Source organism: Trematomus bernacchii, unplaced genomic scaffold (assembly GCF_902827165.1).
Source record: "Trematomus bernacchii unplaced genomic scaffold, fTreBer1.1, whole genome shotgun sequence".
In the NCBI taxonomy this organism is placed as follows: domain Eukaryota; kingdom Metazoa; phylum Chordata; class Actinopteri; order Perciformes; family Nototheniidae; genus Trematomus; species Trematomus bernacchii.
This window is the reverse complement of record NW_022987342.1, coordinates 7620690-7638349: the sequence shown is the minus strand read 5'-3', so window position 1 is coordinate 7638349 and position 17660 is coordinate 7620690. Positions and strand designations below refer to the sequence as shown.

Here is a 17660-nt window from a genome sequence, read left to right as displayed (position 1 = left end):
ATTAAATTGTAACCAGTATTTATTTTACAATAACTATTACTGCATAAGCAACCAAAGCCTCTGTGAAGTACTGACTGAATCTATTTTTAACTCCAAAGTCTTTTGCTGAACATCTTGTGTACAAAGACTACAGGTAAACATGATATTAGTGACCTTAACAACAACATTATATACAGTTCTATGGCAACCATATCACAAACATTGCATGAAGGCTCCAAAGTCAGAGATGTTGAATTAGGGAGCTAATGGTGAATTATTTGAACTAACATGATTGCTTCACTCAGAAAAGCTTGTTGCCAGGAAACTGAACCGACTTTTGTCACAGTGACACGATGTTGGCTGCATGTTCATAACGTTTGTGCCTGATTACTCAAACACATGCCCTGCGGAAGCAAAACGAGTGTTTGACATCTGTTGTTTTTAAGAATAGAATACAATGTGTGTGTATGTAGACTGCCTTAAAGAATTTAGCAGGGTGTGAGTAAGAATTTCTCCTAACTTAGTTGTCCCAAAGATTGTGGAGTGAGGAAACTACAAAAGGATGCATTTGAGTAACTATTCCTTATTCTTTAGTCCAGCAAACATGGAAACTGAAAAACTATTCTCTCACCATGCAAGTATTCAATAGACCAGTAGGTACTTCTGTATGGTGTACCAGCTTAATAAAATGAATATTATTTGTCAAGGGGCAGGTTGCAAATAATACTGGTCCAACACAGGCAGGCCAAAGCATGAATATAAAATATATATTAAACATTACGAACACATGCTGTTTCAGTAAGGGTTTATGTTAACCGACAATCAAAATATCATCATTTTTTTCAACAATATAAACCACAGCACTGAAAATCCAGTTATATCTAACTCAGGACAAAACAAGGTGCTTAGGCTAACTTTTTTGTTGTTAATTTGTGTATGGAGTTTTGGTTAATTGGCCAATGTGTTGTTGAAAAAGTGTGTGCTTTCAGGAACATTCACTAATGTGCTCAATTTAATATATTTGTCTAATAAAACAATGCATGACACATGCCATTTTAATGTTCTTTTTAAAGATATAAATTGTAACATCACACATGGTGCATTGCAAGAGTCATGGCTCTGTTTTTGCTGCTTCAATTTAGATTATTCATTTTAATTGTGTATTTTCAGCGATCAGAGGGGTTTCTTTTTTTTTTTTAAAGACATGTCTATATTTAACCATTCAACTCATATTTTTATTTTATTATATTGCATTTTCTTGCATTATTTGTTTCTAATTTGTAGAGAAATGGCTGAACCGCATTAGCCATAGTATTGTAGTTGTATTGAGGCTACTCTATGACAGGTTGTGTATAACACATCTGACATCTGATAATATCTGCCTTATGCTAAGAGTGGGCTAGCCTGGCCACCAGAGATTCAATCACTCGATCGAAACTTGAGTCTTCAATAAATTAATCCATAATCAAATATTCTAACATACAGTCAATGGGGGGAAGGCAGAACTAAATATGAGGGATTGCAATCGTATTTCAGGAAAATAATTGTCCTACTGTTACACTTTGGGGCCTCCGTAGCCTACACAGAGATTAGTGAGAATTGTTTATTTTTTTTCTCTAATTTGGGTGAACATCAGTTACCCATAGGTTTAACCCTAACTTTCCCCTGACATAATAACTATAGGATACGCACCTTTAAAATGTTTTGGTTTTACCATAGGTTTTTACTACAGTATAAGCAGAGTTGATAGTAAAAACGTCGCGTGACGTGGTGATATGGTGTAGTAGTCATCATTCAGACTTTGGCCTGCCCCTTGCAACACACACACACTAACACATTTCCAAACACTTCCCCTCCCCAGTGTTACCCCCGTTAGTGTTGTATACTTAGCCCAGGCCAGAGTCAGGAAAATATCGTTGAAACATTTACATTAACATATAATTTGTTCTCGCGTTTGAATACACAAAAAAAGAATACAGCATGATGTAGCAAACATATGATTTAAACTATGCTTAAATATGGATTATTGTTCCCGCTTAAATAGCGTAGGTGCTTGAAAATGATGATTTCCATGCAGTTTTCCATGGTCCCTGTGTGTTATCAGTGGGCTGATGTGAGCAGGGAGCGCCTCGCATTCACTTCCAGGTGCAGGCTGCTGCGGTCCAGTCACAATTCAACACGAACTGCTTTCGGCCTGATAAATGCGCATGCGCACTACGGCTGACCCCTCCGGTTTCTGCGTGCGGTGCCACGTTAGTAGCGGTAGACACAAAATACCAGCTACTCTCCCAACCTTAAACAAGGAAGAAGACCAAAACTAAGACCACTTCCACAGCTAACCTGTAGCCGACGGTGTCTGCAGCTCTAGTCTCTCTGCCAAGAACAATACTCGACGCTTATCATGTTGAAGCTTCTGCTCATCTGCACACTGGCTGTGGCCAGCAGAGCCGAAATCGTTGAGGAAGATGATGTCCTGGTACTGAAGAAAAGTAACTTCGAGGAAGCTCTGAAAGCTCACCCCAACATCCTTGTGGAATTCTGTAAGTAACAGTGGCTACTAAGTATCTCCAGCTAACGCTAAATGTCTCCGACAGACTCACCAGGTGCCCTGCTAGCTAGCTTAATTCAGCCTGGGTTAACGTTAGCATTAAACTTTGACACTTGTGACAACTTGCTGCTGTTAGCGGCTAGCTAACTGCTGTCTGTCTTTACTGTTGCCTCTATGTGCATCTAGTTCACTTGGTTTACAACCAGCTATTTCACCGTATTTAAAACTGAGTAACAATATGAAGGGGCATTGTTTATCACAATGCGTTTTCTCGTTGTCAGAGTATCTTTTAGCACCGTATATCGTTGTGGACAGTGACTGGATTCTGATGCGGATACCATAACTTGGCACATCGCACTAACACCAAACTTGTTCCACTCGTTTTTTCACTTCTAGACTTACATTTGTTGCAAACTTTTGTTTATTCATATGCTTGCTTTAACTTGGCTATAGCTGAAGGATATACATGGCTAATATTACCGCAACATATTGCATTTGGTGTGATCTGCCAGGGCCTGCATTGTCACATTTGCCTTCGGTATAAAGCTGTTAGAATAGTTTAGCAATAACGCTGAAAGTAGCATAACGTGAAAAGGAGTCACTATTTGTAAGTCACGAAATACGGGGCTTTTAAGTTTCGATTGCCTGCTGTGGTTTCCTACTATGTGTTTCAGTTGTTGTGTAGGTCGGAAGGCTCATTCACTGTCCTTTCATGCAGTTCTTGACTTATTTTCCATAATAATAATAATAATAATGTGATTGGTTTGCGTGTCAAAGCACACGCTTTATTGAGCGACTTCTTCATTGCCTGCAGGCCCATCCCGCTATACTTTTGTCAGATTGTTGACCTGCTCACAATTCAGTGAACCAGTGAGAGATGGCCGTGGGGAAGCTCTCCAGTGAGCTCAGGATGGGAGGGATATAGGATTTTTTTTCTTGCCCACGTACTCGTAAACTGGGCGGGACCTCAGTTGGATGGCGGAGCTAGGTTGACGTGTACTTTACAAAAGTTCATCTGTGTGTTAATATTGGTTGTACTGGAACAAGGAAGTGTTGTACTTTGTCAATAATTTAAGGTGATGCAATGCAGGTCATTTTATTTTACGTGTCATTTCTGAATAGGTGATTATCTCTGTGGAGTTTGTGCTTAGACCTTTCACATGCACAATTGGGCACCATGGCTTACACATTTAACATGTGAAACCACAGTAGTAATTAAATTATCCTGCATTTTATGGCAGTTTGCTACTTAGCCATCCTGATAGCAAAGAAACAGTTGGACTAAACGGAAATTCAAACTTTAAAAAAAGATTGCAAACTAACTTCAATAAATTCTTGTCATTAAACGTACCAGAATACCACTTAATGAATTGGTCGATAGTAGAGTGTATTTATATGAAGTTAAGTTTGTTAAATGTCATGTATCTAGGGCCCAAGCTGACACCCACTGCTTGTTTTTGACAAGCAGTCCAAAACTTAGTCATATTAAAGTTATAATTTTAAGTTATAATTTTAAGAGGGATATAAGAATCTAATCCTCACATTAAATAAGCTTACTTCATTAAGTTGACGGATCAATTCATTGTCATAACTGAGTTATTCTAATGCTTGTAGTCATCAAGTTATTCAGTGTTTTTGTATGGTTCATCATCAGAAAGATCCTTTTTTTAATTTGATGATTTTAAGCTCTAAATGTAATTTTCCATTTTATTTTTATTTTAAACCTGAAGTTTTTCAAAAATGGTATAGGTCAACTTGAATTCATCCTGAAAGATTTGTTTGTGCCAATGATCAACCCTTAAGGTCAGGTTTACCATTGCAATCATCTCTGTGTGCCCCGCTAAACGTCCCCCTAACTCCTGCAGATGCCCCATGGTGCGGTCACTGCAAGGCCCTGGTTCCAGAGTACGCCAAGGCCGCCGGCATGCTGAAGGCCGATGGCTCAGTGGTGCGCCTGGGTAAGGTGGACGCCACAGAGGAGACTGAACTGGCCCAGGAGTATGGCGTCCGGGGATACCCCACCATCAAGTTCTTCAAGGGTGGAGAGAAGGAGTCACCCAAAGAGTACTCTGGTGAGCATCATTGTGATTTTCATTCATGCAGACTTGCTCGCTTGATAAAAATGACTGAGAACTTAGAAGCAGTGGAGGGGAAATACATATTTTTCTATACTGCAAACAGGGTCTGTTGATATTTTCTATACTAGTATGTTAGATTGAGATCTAATGACGATCATATAACTTTCTTAGATTCAGTAAACAAGCATTTCAAATGAAACCAGTCTTTTTCCCACTGTGTAGCTTTTAGTTTTCTCTACTCCAGTTCACCTTTAATAAATTAGAGATGTATTCAAATAGTGATGTAATCTTGAGTAACTCCTGTCATAGAGTGAATATTTTTTCTTAGTAAATTCTCATGAAAGGGTCCAAAAATGCAAGAAAGAATCTGCTCTGACAACTAAAAGCGAGCCCTATTGGCCCTCTTGTAATATGATCTGCACAGCAGCATAAACTGAAAGTCAGCCAATCAGCTTTGAGGAACTCTACTTACTGTAGACAAAATGTTGGCTGGGCCCTCCCCACACGTTCCTCATGCTGACTGTGAGCCAGCAGAGAGATGTGCAGTTCTTCACGTTGCCTCTCTGCTGGCCTGGGCCAGGCCCGTTTTGGAGGGAGGGAGTAGGTTAGGGAAATGACTGCCACAAAACCCCACCGCTCCAACACTCAATTGCAACCCTGTTGCATCACAGTTTCAATTTAACAGCCAGGTTTATTTGAAGTCCACTTTAATTGCAGATAGGGCTGCAACTTATAATTATTTTTATTATCGATTTTTATTCTGCTTATTTTCTAGATGAATATTTTTTCGTCTATAAAATGATGGAACATTTTTAGAAAATGTCCATCAGTGTTTTCAAAGTCCAAAATTATATTCACTTGAATATAATATGAAAACATATAAAAGCAGGAAATAGCCTTGTGTATTTTTTGGCATTAAAAACCATTAACTGTTTGTCAAAAATAGTTACAGATTAATTTTGTTGATCAACTAAAGGATTATTATTATTTTTGTTTTGTTCTTGCCGTTTAAATATTTTCTCTTGAAAATGCACACAACAATAAATGCATGGATGTCTCTTTTCCCGCACCAAGGCAGGATTTAATTATTTAAATTGAGGTCAGGTTATCTCTTTGGTTTGTTCAACTGTTCAGAAAGATGCAACCTTCTCTCCTTATACGCATAAAGTTGATCAAATCTGCATGTTTTGAGTTTAATGTTTCAAGTTTAGCATTTGACCTGTCCCATGATGTCTGCATACAGAGTGTTTGAGTTGTTGTGTGTGTTGCAGCTGGCAGGACGGCTGACGACATCGTGGCCTGGCTGAAGAAGCGCACCGGCCCGGCCGTCGCAACCCTGGCCGGAGTCACTGAGGCCGAGTCTCTGATCGCTGACAGCGAGGTGGCAGTCATCGGATTCTTTAAGGTAAGACTCTGATCTCTTAAAGGTGGGGTAGGTAATTCACTTCAGAAATACGTTTTGTTATATTCCATGGAATGCTCTTAACATCCCGATAGCAATGAATACATTAAATGCTTTGACAATAAATACATACAAAACATTTCATCTGTGAAGCCGTGGCACTGTAAAAAAGCACGACCAATCATCTGAGCCTGGCCCGGCTAAAATCACTGGATGGCCTACCTGCCGGTCAGCCTTCCATTTCGTGCACAAACTTATTTCGTGCCCTCATTGGTCATGTGCGCGTCGTTGTGGTTGGAGGAGGGGCTCTGTAAGGAAGTCTGAAGGAAGGGGCAGATTTTTTCGGCTGCGTACTTTCAATTCTAGCGCACTCGAGCTGGTTTCTCCATTCTTACCTACCCTACCTTTAAGTTCAAATTTTAAAAATACAATTTCAACTTATTGATCAATTTTGCAAATACACCAGAAAAAGACCCATCACAATCATTGTCCATAAAATTCAAACTGAGGGCCTAAAAAAAAAAACAGGAAGAAAGAAAAAAACACAAGTGGTCAATCAGGAATTAGGTGTGTAGAATTGGTGAAATTGTTGGGCTTTTTTACTTTGCAACATCTAAGTGATTTTTTTGTGTTTAGTTTCATGTCATTAAGGAAACCAATACATACTGCTGACCATTTTGCTGACATTCAAATAAAAGGCTACATTTCACATTATCATATGTTAAGACTGGAAGGATTTGCTCATTGTAAAGTTACCAATTACTGGAAAGCATCCCAAAATGTTGAACTAAAGAAAGAACAGGCATTCTAGTGTTTCAATATCGGAGTTAGAAAGGAGCATATATTTAAGTCTAACTTGAAACTGTGCAGATTTAAAGATGTATTGTATACCCACACGGTCAGATCCAAGCTTTGATGTACGGCTTTTCCATTCTTTTCTTTTTGACCTATATTTCTAGTATAATCCTTGTCATTAAGCTAAAGAAAAATAGTGCAGTTTAATAAATCTGAATCACTGTGGATAACATACACAGGGCTTTATCCTAATTAAAGTTTTCCTGTGTAGGATGTTGATTCTGACGGTGCTAGTGCTAAGGCCTTCGAGAAGGCAGCTGAAGCCACAGACGACGTCCCCTTCGCCTTGGCCGCCAGCGATGACATTTTCGCCAAGTTTGAGGTGTACAAGGACAGCGTGGTCCTCTTCAGAAGGTGAGTTTGCATGGATGGCACAGTACAGTACACGTTTACATGATGCATATGCAAACCTTAGGGACCACACTGTTTATATAAGACATATCGTGACAGATTCCCCATTAGTAAATATTTGACATGTTTACTTGGAGTAATGTATGTAATGCAAATAGCTTAGTGGCCTTGCATAAGCTTGTGTAATCGTTAGCAGACGAGCTGCTGGAGACAGCGCAGTGTGTTCGATGGTAATGTGATGCTGTCGACCTCACAGTATCCGCTCTCCGTTGCTAATCTCGCTGCTCTGAGGTGCTTATCTCATTTTAGTTTGTGCGCCTGCATTTGGGCCTGTTGCTCGCCCCGCTCATGTGGATGACCTCAGCATGTTGAGCTAATGGTGATGAAGGGTGAAGAGCTGTATTAGGTGATGGTGCGTCTTTATACCAGCGCCAGAGGATGAGTGAATGGCAGCTCAGTCAGGTCCAAATAGGCAATTTTTCCTTCTTTCCATGTTGTAGATCATTGCATTTACACTATTTTGTACTTTTTAAATCAGAGGTGATGCTACTAATTAACTACAAACATCCCTCAGAAATCATCTAACTAACCTATCAGCACAACAGTATCTCAATCCGCGTGTGGATTTGTCAAATTGGGTCAAGGTCCAGTAGGTCCGTCAATAAGAAATTAAGCAACCGGATAAAGGGAGGGTGTAATTTACCTTTCAAAATGTCTGGCTCAGAACAGAAAATGACTCGACTTGCAGCGCAATTGCTCTACTTGGAGGAGGTTCAGCACTAGCTGAAACATTTATCTGATGTTGCCATGCTTAAATATGACCACATCTCTTGAGTGTTCTTGCTAGAAGATCAAATATTTGGAACTCATAAGCAGCCTCTCTAATGGAGATGTGGACTTAAGGAATTGAAAAAGATAATCAAACAATAATGTGGTGTTATTTTGTTTAACCTTTTCAGTGAGTTTCTGCTCAGTGCAAGCTTCCTTTTTTTTCAATTCTTACCACTCTTTTAAGGTTGTTTTCCCACATCAGGAAAAATCTCTAAATACTCACCGAACGATACCTGCTCAGCACCAAACAGACATAGACAAATAGTGAACATATTGGATCTCTTATCAGCTCCTAGTCAGATATTCCTCCCAGGAGTTGGAAAAATGTGTGTATTTTGCCACTGGATGTTTATTTAATGTCCTATATGAGTGTAGTTCATTTGTAATATTTAGCTAATTGTTTCACACAGTTTGATTTTATATATTTAACATTTCTGCTTTATCAGTTTTTTTCTCGTAACATGTTGTTTTGTGACATTTTGTAGTATGAAATAATAATTTCCTGCATCTCATTCAACCAATTCTAAATATTTTAGTGCGTTTCTGCACTCAGCCCTTGAGTTAGTGATGATCTTGGGCTCAGACCTCCCCTGCTGTTGTCTGGCGTCTGATCCACGTTGGTAACTCCAACCCGATCCAAACACCGCTAACGTGTGCTTGTTGCAGACAGATAGACAAACACTCCTAAAGCAGGGGCTCTGTCTCAATAAACAGCTGGCCTCCGTCACTTGTTTACTGCAGCAGAGTTTGTGGCTTAAGTTTCACAGCCTGGTCTGTTCCCTGAAGGCTGGCAGCACGCCACTGGACAAATGTCCAGATTTTCAATTGTGTGCCACTGCCAGTAAGAGCTGCTCGGCCACCACTGCTATTCTTACCACTTAATACAAGTCCACTGGGGCTGTTGGCTCTGTCACCAGCTGGGGTTTACCAGGGGATTTTAAAGTGGTTTGCCTTGTAAATTTATATCAGGCAGTCTATACGGGCTGATAATATTTGTATCTTAATGTTTCCATGTTTCCTTTGCAGTTTGATGAAGGGCGCAACCTTTGACGGAGAGCTGACCAAGAAGACCTCCTGGCTTTCGTCAAGTCCAACCAGCTGCCTCTGGTCATCGAGTTCACAGAGCAGGTATGAGCCATGCACATCAGCGGGACCATTATCTCTTTTCCCAACTCACACCACTGTCTGTAACAAGTACAAGCGTCATTCTTAGATGTCAAACTCGTGTATTTGTGTTTTCTGCAGACCGCCCCAAAAATCTTTGGTGGAGAAATCAAGTCCCACATCCTCATGTTCCTGCCCAAAACTGCTAAAGACTTTGATGACAAAATGGACGAATTTAAGAAAGCCGCAGAGGGATTCAAGGGCAAGGTGTGTGAACCGTCTCAAAAGTGCCTTCCAAATGTGACCTACATTCAGTATTGAATCTTACACTTTGCTCAGATAGGATGTTTTGAATGACCACTTCCGTCTCGTCCTCCCAGATCCTGTTCATCTTCATCGACAGCGACGTGGACGACAACCAGCGCATCCTGGAGTTCTTCGGCTTGAAGAAAGAGGAGTGCCCCGCCATCCGCCTCATCACCCTGGAGGACGAGATGACCAAGTACAAGCCCGAGAGTCAGGCCATCACAGCAGAGAGCATCATCGGCTTCTGCAACTGTTCGCTGAGGGCAAAACTCAAGGTGAGAGGAGGACTGGTTAGTGATGGCAGCACATGCATGTCATGGCGAAACGTGATTTTAATATTGAGGTATTTCTCCTCCCCCAAGCCCCACCTCATGAGTCAGGGACATCCCTGAAGACTGGGACAAAACCCCCGTCAAGATTTTGGTGGGAAAGAACTTTGAGGAGATCGTCTTCCATCCCTCCAAGAACGTCTTTGTGGAGTTCTGTAAGAGCCTCTTCTTTCCCTTGAATTGTCATGACTTGCTGTTGTGAAGGTGTCCACCTGACTAGAGGGGCATTTTGCAGTCAAAGCTTGGCTGCTCAGTTGGTGGGAGACTTTACTTTCCCCCGTGCTAAGCCCCTTCCAAATACCAAGCCTTGATGCCCACTCACCCTCACAGCCACCCTCTGACTTGGTTACCAGACCCTTAAAAAAAAAAAGGGCTTGTTAAATATAGCTGCTGGATGGTTTCTTTATACAGTGATCCACATCTAAAGGTGCACTATTCTTGGTGGAATTTTCCATCGATGGCTATTTAAATACAGATTATAGTAATGCTCAGTGGGGTATTCCCTGAACGCAAATGGAATGGGGGGGGTTATTTCCTGGCCAGTCTAAGGGGAACAGGGTCATGAATCTGAGGCTGCATGCATCGACTCACCACAGCATAACATAATAGGAACATTTCAACAAAATCCACGTTTCCCTTTTATCTGTAGTGTTATCTATTACTCTGGATTGTTTTGGTGTCAGTGTTTGGGCTAAAGGCAATAGAGGTGTGTTGTCTGAGGACAACAAGCAGAATGCCATGTAGTTCCAATATATTTCAAAGTGCCATAACGAAAATAAAAAAAACTCAATAGCAATGCCTCTTCCTGACCCGGGAGACAATCCACAGACCTTGTTGTGAGCAGTTTCGTGTAAAACCCATGTTCTTTTTACACCACTTCACAATTGCCAACTGTTTCACCAGACAGAAGATAGCATGCTCATGGATCAGAGGATTGAGACATTGCGAGATTTAAGAATAATAATGTTGTCCTCCTCGCCTGATCAGCAACATTAGCGAGCAACGTGAGCTCAGGAGAAGCCCGCCCATGACAAGATGAATGCTTTCTTCCTCACTGTGAAAATTAGAAAACAGTTCCTTCATAAAACAGCTCACAGCAAGATCTGGGGGCCCTCATTTATAAAGGGATATACGCTCAAAAAAATGGCGTACGCCAGTTTCTACGCAATGTTTGCGATTTTATAAAATACTAACTTGACGGGAAAATGTGCTGTCCTCCACGCAAACTCTAACCCATGCATGCGTACGCACTAAGCACACAAACGGGAGAGACGAGAAAACTGCGACCCAGTTGCAGAAGGAAGAAATGGAGAGAAAATATGCTGGAAATAATACCTAAAATAAAAGTGTTACCTCATTTATCAAATATGAAGAAATCATCTTTCAACACATTGATTAAAGCCATCTTAAAATGATTAAACAAACGCCTGTTTGAGACTCCTCAGTGCACACAAAAACCATAACTTGGAGAAATAAATAAATACGGATATGTTATTAAAACCACCTCGAATATGTTGGTGTTAATGTTAGAAATGTTTTCTCATTAAATGTATGCGGTAAGCAGGAGGACAGAATAACGTCCTAAACTGACGCCGTTTTGCTTTTCTATAGGTTGTAGATACGAGCATTGGTTTTATATAGCTATCGCGCTTAATCCGTGTGTATTATGCCGTTTGCCAGACTTGATAAGTCGCTCGTAAAACACCAGGAGGTATGGAAACTAAGAACACCATATGTGGTAAATTGTACAGCTAATATAACACAACACATTAGTTGTATTTCCTTTAACTGGTGGATTATGGATATATAGTTGCCTGGATCGACAGCTGGAACACAAACCACCAAATACAACACAATAATTCAGATCCAGTCGTCATGACTCCCATCTCCGGAGGGATTCCCCGTCATTTCTTACAGTTTCTCATCAAGGGGGTGTCTCCTGTCCCCGGTGCAAACACACTGCCTGAGGAAGGTTATGTGTATTTTTTTGTCATTAACTTTTTTTCGGACACACTTATTTATTTATTTAGGTGACGATCCGACCTCCATGCTGCTACTTCGGGTTCAAACTGCAATCCCCAAAAAATATGATTTATCTCGACCTCCCCAAATAAACCCCAATATAAAGGGAAACGGGCGTAGGAAGTGCAGTACGCACTTCCCTCGCCGGTACGCAATGTTTTGTGAATCGGAACATTTCTGTACCTATTCTTTTGCTTTGTACTACGTAAGCAACCTTCCCACGTGAATCCTACGCAAGGCGTTATAAATGAGGCCCCAGATCACCACTAGCGATGCCCCATTTAGTTCTGTTAAATTAGGGATGAAATAATATAATAAATGGAGAAACTGAGTACAGTAAAATATAATGAAATATGACAAATACTATATTCAAAGTGGAGAGCTGTGCAGATTTAAACAGAGGTAGTGTTTTTCTGGGATGGATAATAAGAGGCTGTAATGAAATATCAAATGATATTTTTAATTCTCATCAGTGAACGAGCCAGAGTGTTCAGTATATTTAGTCTGTTATTAACTCTAAATCACTTTTCCAGATGCACCTTGGTGTGGACACTGCAAACAGCTGACTCCCATCTGGGAGAAGCTGGGAGAGAAGTTTATGGACAACGCTGATATCGTCGTGGCTAAGATGGACTCCACAGCCAATGAGATCGAGACGGTCAAGGTCCACAGTTTCCCCACCCTCAAGTTCTTCCCCGCAGGAGACGAGCGCAAGGTGAGCGTTTCCCACCAACATTTGATATTCTGAAATACAATATCTTTTGGCATCATCTCGCTCATCTTCAGGATCTCCTGTACATAAACCGTGGCCGGATTGGCTTCTCACTAGCGCCTCTTGATTCATGTTTAGAATCTGACAGATCAGCTGGCCCGCGTGAGTTTCTGCACGATTATGTTGCTGTTTGGTCCTTAAAGATTCCTGCCTGATGACTTCACTCTCTGCTCAGCCTGCGACCTGCCTCTCACCATGCCAGCTGTCCGTTTAGCCATCTGAAATGAGTGTTTATTAATCGTTGGGTCAACCCCATCGTAATTCTAAGGATTAGCTCATGATTCTTCTTAGAAGAAACCAACATAAGACTCAAGAACAGGAGCCATGAATAAGCTGTGTGGCAGGCCGGTCATTATTGTCCATGAAATGCAAGCACAGACAATAATTGATCAGTTCAGAGGTCGTTTGAGTGGCCACTTTTGAGAAACCGGAAGCATGCCACGTTTTATGAGTGGCCAAGACCCTGTTTACAACACTGACTTTTTTATTAAAGCTGTGCGCACTGTGATCGGTTTACCCAAGATTTATATTTAAAGCGTCATCAAGACACAAACATTCAAATCCCTCGGGGTGGTCTGAGATTGCATTTCAACCACGTATCTTTTGTAGTGTCAAAACGCTAATATAGACCTAAAGGGAAAATGTGACAGATGCAACAAATGTTTCTTTTTTTTTATCACCAGTTGGTTTTCAAATTGGGTAAGCTTGCTTTGTCTCCAAATGTTCAAAACAGTCCTTAGAGAGGTACTATGAGTTCGTCGAACATGATGGGTAATTAGACCAGCCTGCATCACAAGGACTAGTCCCAGCCTGTATTATTTTTAATTTTCATTCACTGAAACACAAGTTAAAAACAACACATTTGGGGTCTTTGCAAATGGAAATAATCATGAGTTTTATTGGTTTATATGGATCCCCAAGTGTTGCGTTTTCTTTTTGGAACACATGCACATCGTGTTTGCATCTTCTAGACTTTTTGTTTGGGCCTCGAGTTAAAACACAATCGTTGACGTTTTACCAAAAATCATGTCTGGTCAACAGGTGATCGATTACAACGGGGAGAGAGAACACTGGAGGGCTTCAGTAAGTTCCTGGAGGAGCGGCGGTAAAGATGGGCGGCGCCCCCGCAGGAGACGACGATACGATATGGACGCAGAGGTAAGATCAAACAGAGACCCTCAACCCCTGATCCCAAAGCCGTCTGAGGACTGAAAATCTGTTCAGATCATCTTATATGGATTTTCCACACAAATTATGCAGTCAAGTGTCTGTAGGACTGTTTACATGTATCTTAGTACACAAACAAACACAGCTTATTCTGATTAACCAAACACCAGTGGGATTTATCCATATTGAGGAGGGGCTCCATTAGTGAGGAAACTAGAGGATGGCTGTGACTAAAAACAGAGCAACAGCTGCTGCTGCTGGATCCATCTGTTTCAGGAGGCTGATTGTTCCCATCCATTGGTTTCAATGACTAATCAGTGTTGAGGGAATGGCTTTATGCTACAGTTGCATTGTTTAAAATACAGCCTAATTGTTTTCAACCACATATATTCAATACTTAAACCTTGTCAGAAGTATCACTTAAGATGTGGCTATGAAATAATGCTAACATGGCAGCCAACCTAAACTATTTCAGGAGAGATTCTGATGTATTATTATTTTTTATTTTGCATTACTATTCATTGTGTTTTAAAAATCTGTATTTCTGCACATCTGATTATTAGGCTACTTTTATACTGGTTTTAAAACCCTCTCTGCATAGGATTGTTTTTCACTCATGGTTCTCATTTCCAATAAGTCTAAAGCAGGGATTGGAAAATGGCGGCCCAGGGCCCCCCCACACTCCTCTTTTTGGCGGCCCTCAGATTAATTTATAAACACGTAATTAATAAGGGTTTAGTTTTTTTTTTATAGCTTGTAGTACTGATAACCGTCCACTAGACTCCTAGTTACGGTCGCGAAAACCGCAAAATAATGTGACGCGTTTGTGTGTATTGTGTTTGTTTCCCGGGGAAACACTCACAAGAAACAACTGGCTGTTGTTATGCCTGCTGTGGACGTATAGTTACCGCTTGTAAATTATGCCTTTACGAGCTTCAAAGTTGTATTTATCATCTGAATTTGGCGAAACAAGTTTAATATTCTAAAAACCAAGACTTTGTTTATTTGATAATCAGATCCTTGCCGTGTTATACGATGATTACTATAACGCTTTTCGTTCATAATTTCAGCGGGAGTGGAGTGCGGGTTGACAGGTGCCTGTTGTTCATTCCCTCATTGTGGAATAAGGGGAATGCAGAGACAGCTACAAGTGTCTTAGGTTCAAGTTAGACAACTACTGTCTGGGTTAGTGTTCATGACTTCATGTTTATGTCCTCTTAAGGGTTCATCTTAATGCACAAACATTTTCCGTGCTTTCCAATAGTTTAAAATAGTTTTTATTCACTCTGTTAAATAACCTGTTCAATACAAACATGCACAGTAAACATTAAATAACATTTCGGTGAACTGATATTTGTTTAGTGAGCTTATTAGAGGAGGCTCCTGAAAGAGATGTAAAATGTCAATGAAGATGTCAGAACTTAGTATATTGTTAATAATTACATACAATACTGGAATTGGTGTGTGTGTGTTCCAAGTGAATCCTGCGGCCCCCTGGTGGCCATGTACATCAATTAGGTGGCCCCCACCACCATCCCAAGTTGCCCATCCCTTCTCTAGAGCAAAGGTCTACATTTATTGAGAAAAGATATAGCTAATAATTTTGACAATTCAAAACATGGTGTTTCATTCCAAGCAAATCTTCAATCAGTATTTGTTGGCTCTTAGTCTTTTAAAAAACATTTTCACTCATAAACTCTCCTACTTGCTGCAGAGAGAGGACTATCAGCAATCAACTGCACCATGAATTACATTATAGAAGTATAATAAAAAAAGGTCTTGCATCATTAGAATGAATCACTTTTTAATTTCTTTACGTTGTAGAACTGAAAGAAAATAATTGTACTTATTAAATTCAAATTGAGGATTTTGTTTCAGAATGACATCTCCTTTTGATGGTGTCATCCTAAAATATGACACAAATATGCGACAACTGGTGCTTTTATTTGTATTAATATACCTTGTATTTTCTTCTAATATGGTGTAACTGTCATGAAATGTATTTTGGTTGACAAAATATTGACACTGACATTTTTGAAAATGATCAGGAATAGGGACATGATTGAGGGTAAAGAATAGAAGGGAATGTAGTGACAACACTGATGCCATAGTTTAATATCTGTATGATAAAAATGTATAGCTCGGCCACGGCGCTCGCTGTAGAGAAGACCTGCACGCTGAATGCTTCTGTCTTAACAACCCTCTGCTCGTCCACTCCAGGATTTAGATGATGTGGACGAAGGACAGGACATGGACTCTGATGGCGAGGACGACGACGGTCACGACGAGTTGTAAGAGCTGGCAGAGGAGAGAGAGAGGAGACGAGTCCCGCCCCTACCCTCCAACCATCACCACCATCACTTCCTCGTGGCCCTGTCCTGTGAACATTAATACTTCCCCCTTAACTTCCTCTCAGTCATCCATCAGTGGCGTGGCAGGGCTTTTTTTTTGCCAGCCACATCTCCAACCTCACAACATCTGGCCAGACTCGTCTTGTCCCACGAGGGAGGGGGGGGACTCTGTGGAAGAGCGCAGCACCTCCGTGGGAGACCTCAATGCCTTCTGCTCCACATCAGCTGTTTGCCTTGTATATTTAAACCAAATGTAAAAACGGCATTGAGATCCATTTTTCATAATGTTTACTTTTCTCCTGTTGAATTTGCTCTCCTCCTCCCTTAAGAAAAACTAAAGAAAAAAGAAAAGCCTTACCATGTTCAGTGTGGGTATGAGCTTGATTAATGTTGTAACCTGTATTTGTAGGTAAGGGGGGGGGGGGCTGCTGATGTTCTTTCCTCCTGAGGGAAGCCCAGAGTTTTATGTGGAGGTTTTGTAAGGACTCTCAGGGGACAAGGGGCCATCCTGTAAAATGTGTTTATTTTGCAACATCTTCACTAAAATACACCCCTCACAGCTAATCCAGTGTAGCTAACCCCCCCCCCACGTTTTCTTTCTTTAGGTGGAGGGGGAGTCTACTTTTCATTTCATTCCTTTATAATCCCTCGGTTCAGTCTCCTCATATCCGCTACTGACTCTTTTTCTAAAAAAGGAAACTTTGGGGGAAAAAAAACCCTTTTTTATTTAATTGCTTTCACAGGTTTTTTTATTAATTTAGGATTTGTCATTGTTAACGATGTGCCCAGCTGTAGCCAGCTGTTGGGGCAGAGTTGGCCCCCAGACACGCTCTCAGACCTGGGATGGTTTCTGGAGCCCGTTGTGACGGGTCGCACTGCATTCATGCCTGATCAGAGATTCACTGTGGTTACTATGGTTACTAAGCAGACAGATATTGGGAGTTTACTGTTCAGATTGGTCTGAGAGAAGTGTCTGTATCTGAGGTGGGAGGGAACAAGTGCACAGCCCCAGCCCTCACCCATTATGTACCGCCTTTTGGCTCCACCCAACACCCTTGTTGCTGCCGTGTGTGTCTTTGAGAGGGAGAGAAAGAGAGAGAATGCTGTGTGAATGTTGTATAAAGTGCAAGCTGAATGACTAGTTCATGTTTTCTGGTTGTCCATGAACAGAGAGTGATTGACTGCGTGTGTTGTGAGGCAGAAGGGGGCGGCGGGGGGGGCTTGAGTAAGGTGATGGGATCACAGCTACAGCGGTGGGGGAACTTAAAACATTCCATCATGTCCAAATTGATGTGGAAAAACGTGAAATGGTGGCCAATAAAAAAAAAAAATGCGGAAAATAAACAATTTGTCGTCATTTTTTTATTCATGAAGGGGGAAAATTACATTACAGTCAATGGCTGTTATAGAATCTTTAACCCCAATGGATGGATGATTTCACAATAAAAGGGGGCAAGCTGTGTACCGTGCAACATTACTTTAACATCTGAACAGAATACATGCAGGGCATAAACTTCTGCTTGTTTGTGAATAACATGTCCTTAAATTGTCAAAATGGCCTTTAT

The 17660-nt window shown here is 41.0% G+C and overlaps 1 protein-coding gene across 1 annotated transcript; it reads left to right on the top strand.

Moving 5' to 3' along the window:
- The first annotated feature begins 2185 nt into the window (after positions 1 to 2185).
- Positions 2186 to 17439, top strand: p4hb (prolyl 4-hydroxylase, beta polypeptide). Its single transcript, XM_034129257.1, is given in 14 exon segments — positions 2186 to 2519; positions 4393 to 4599; positions 5877 to 6010; positions 7074 to 7220; positions 9071 to 9172; positions 9290 to 9415; positions 9529 to 9729; positions 9817 to 9834; positions 9836 to 9938; positions 12339 to 12520; positions 13619 to 13633; positions 13636 to 13674; positions 13676 to 13735; positions 15965 to 17439. Coding segments are annotated over 14 exon segments (1548 nt in total). The 5' UTR covers positions 2186 to 2380; the 3' UTR covers positions 16040 to 17439.
- Positions 17440 to 17660: the final 221 nt, after the last annotated feature.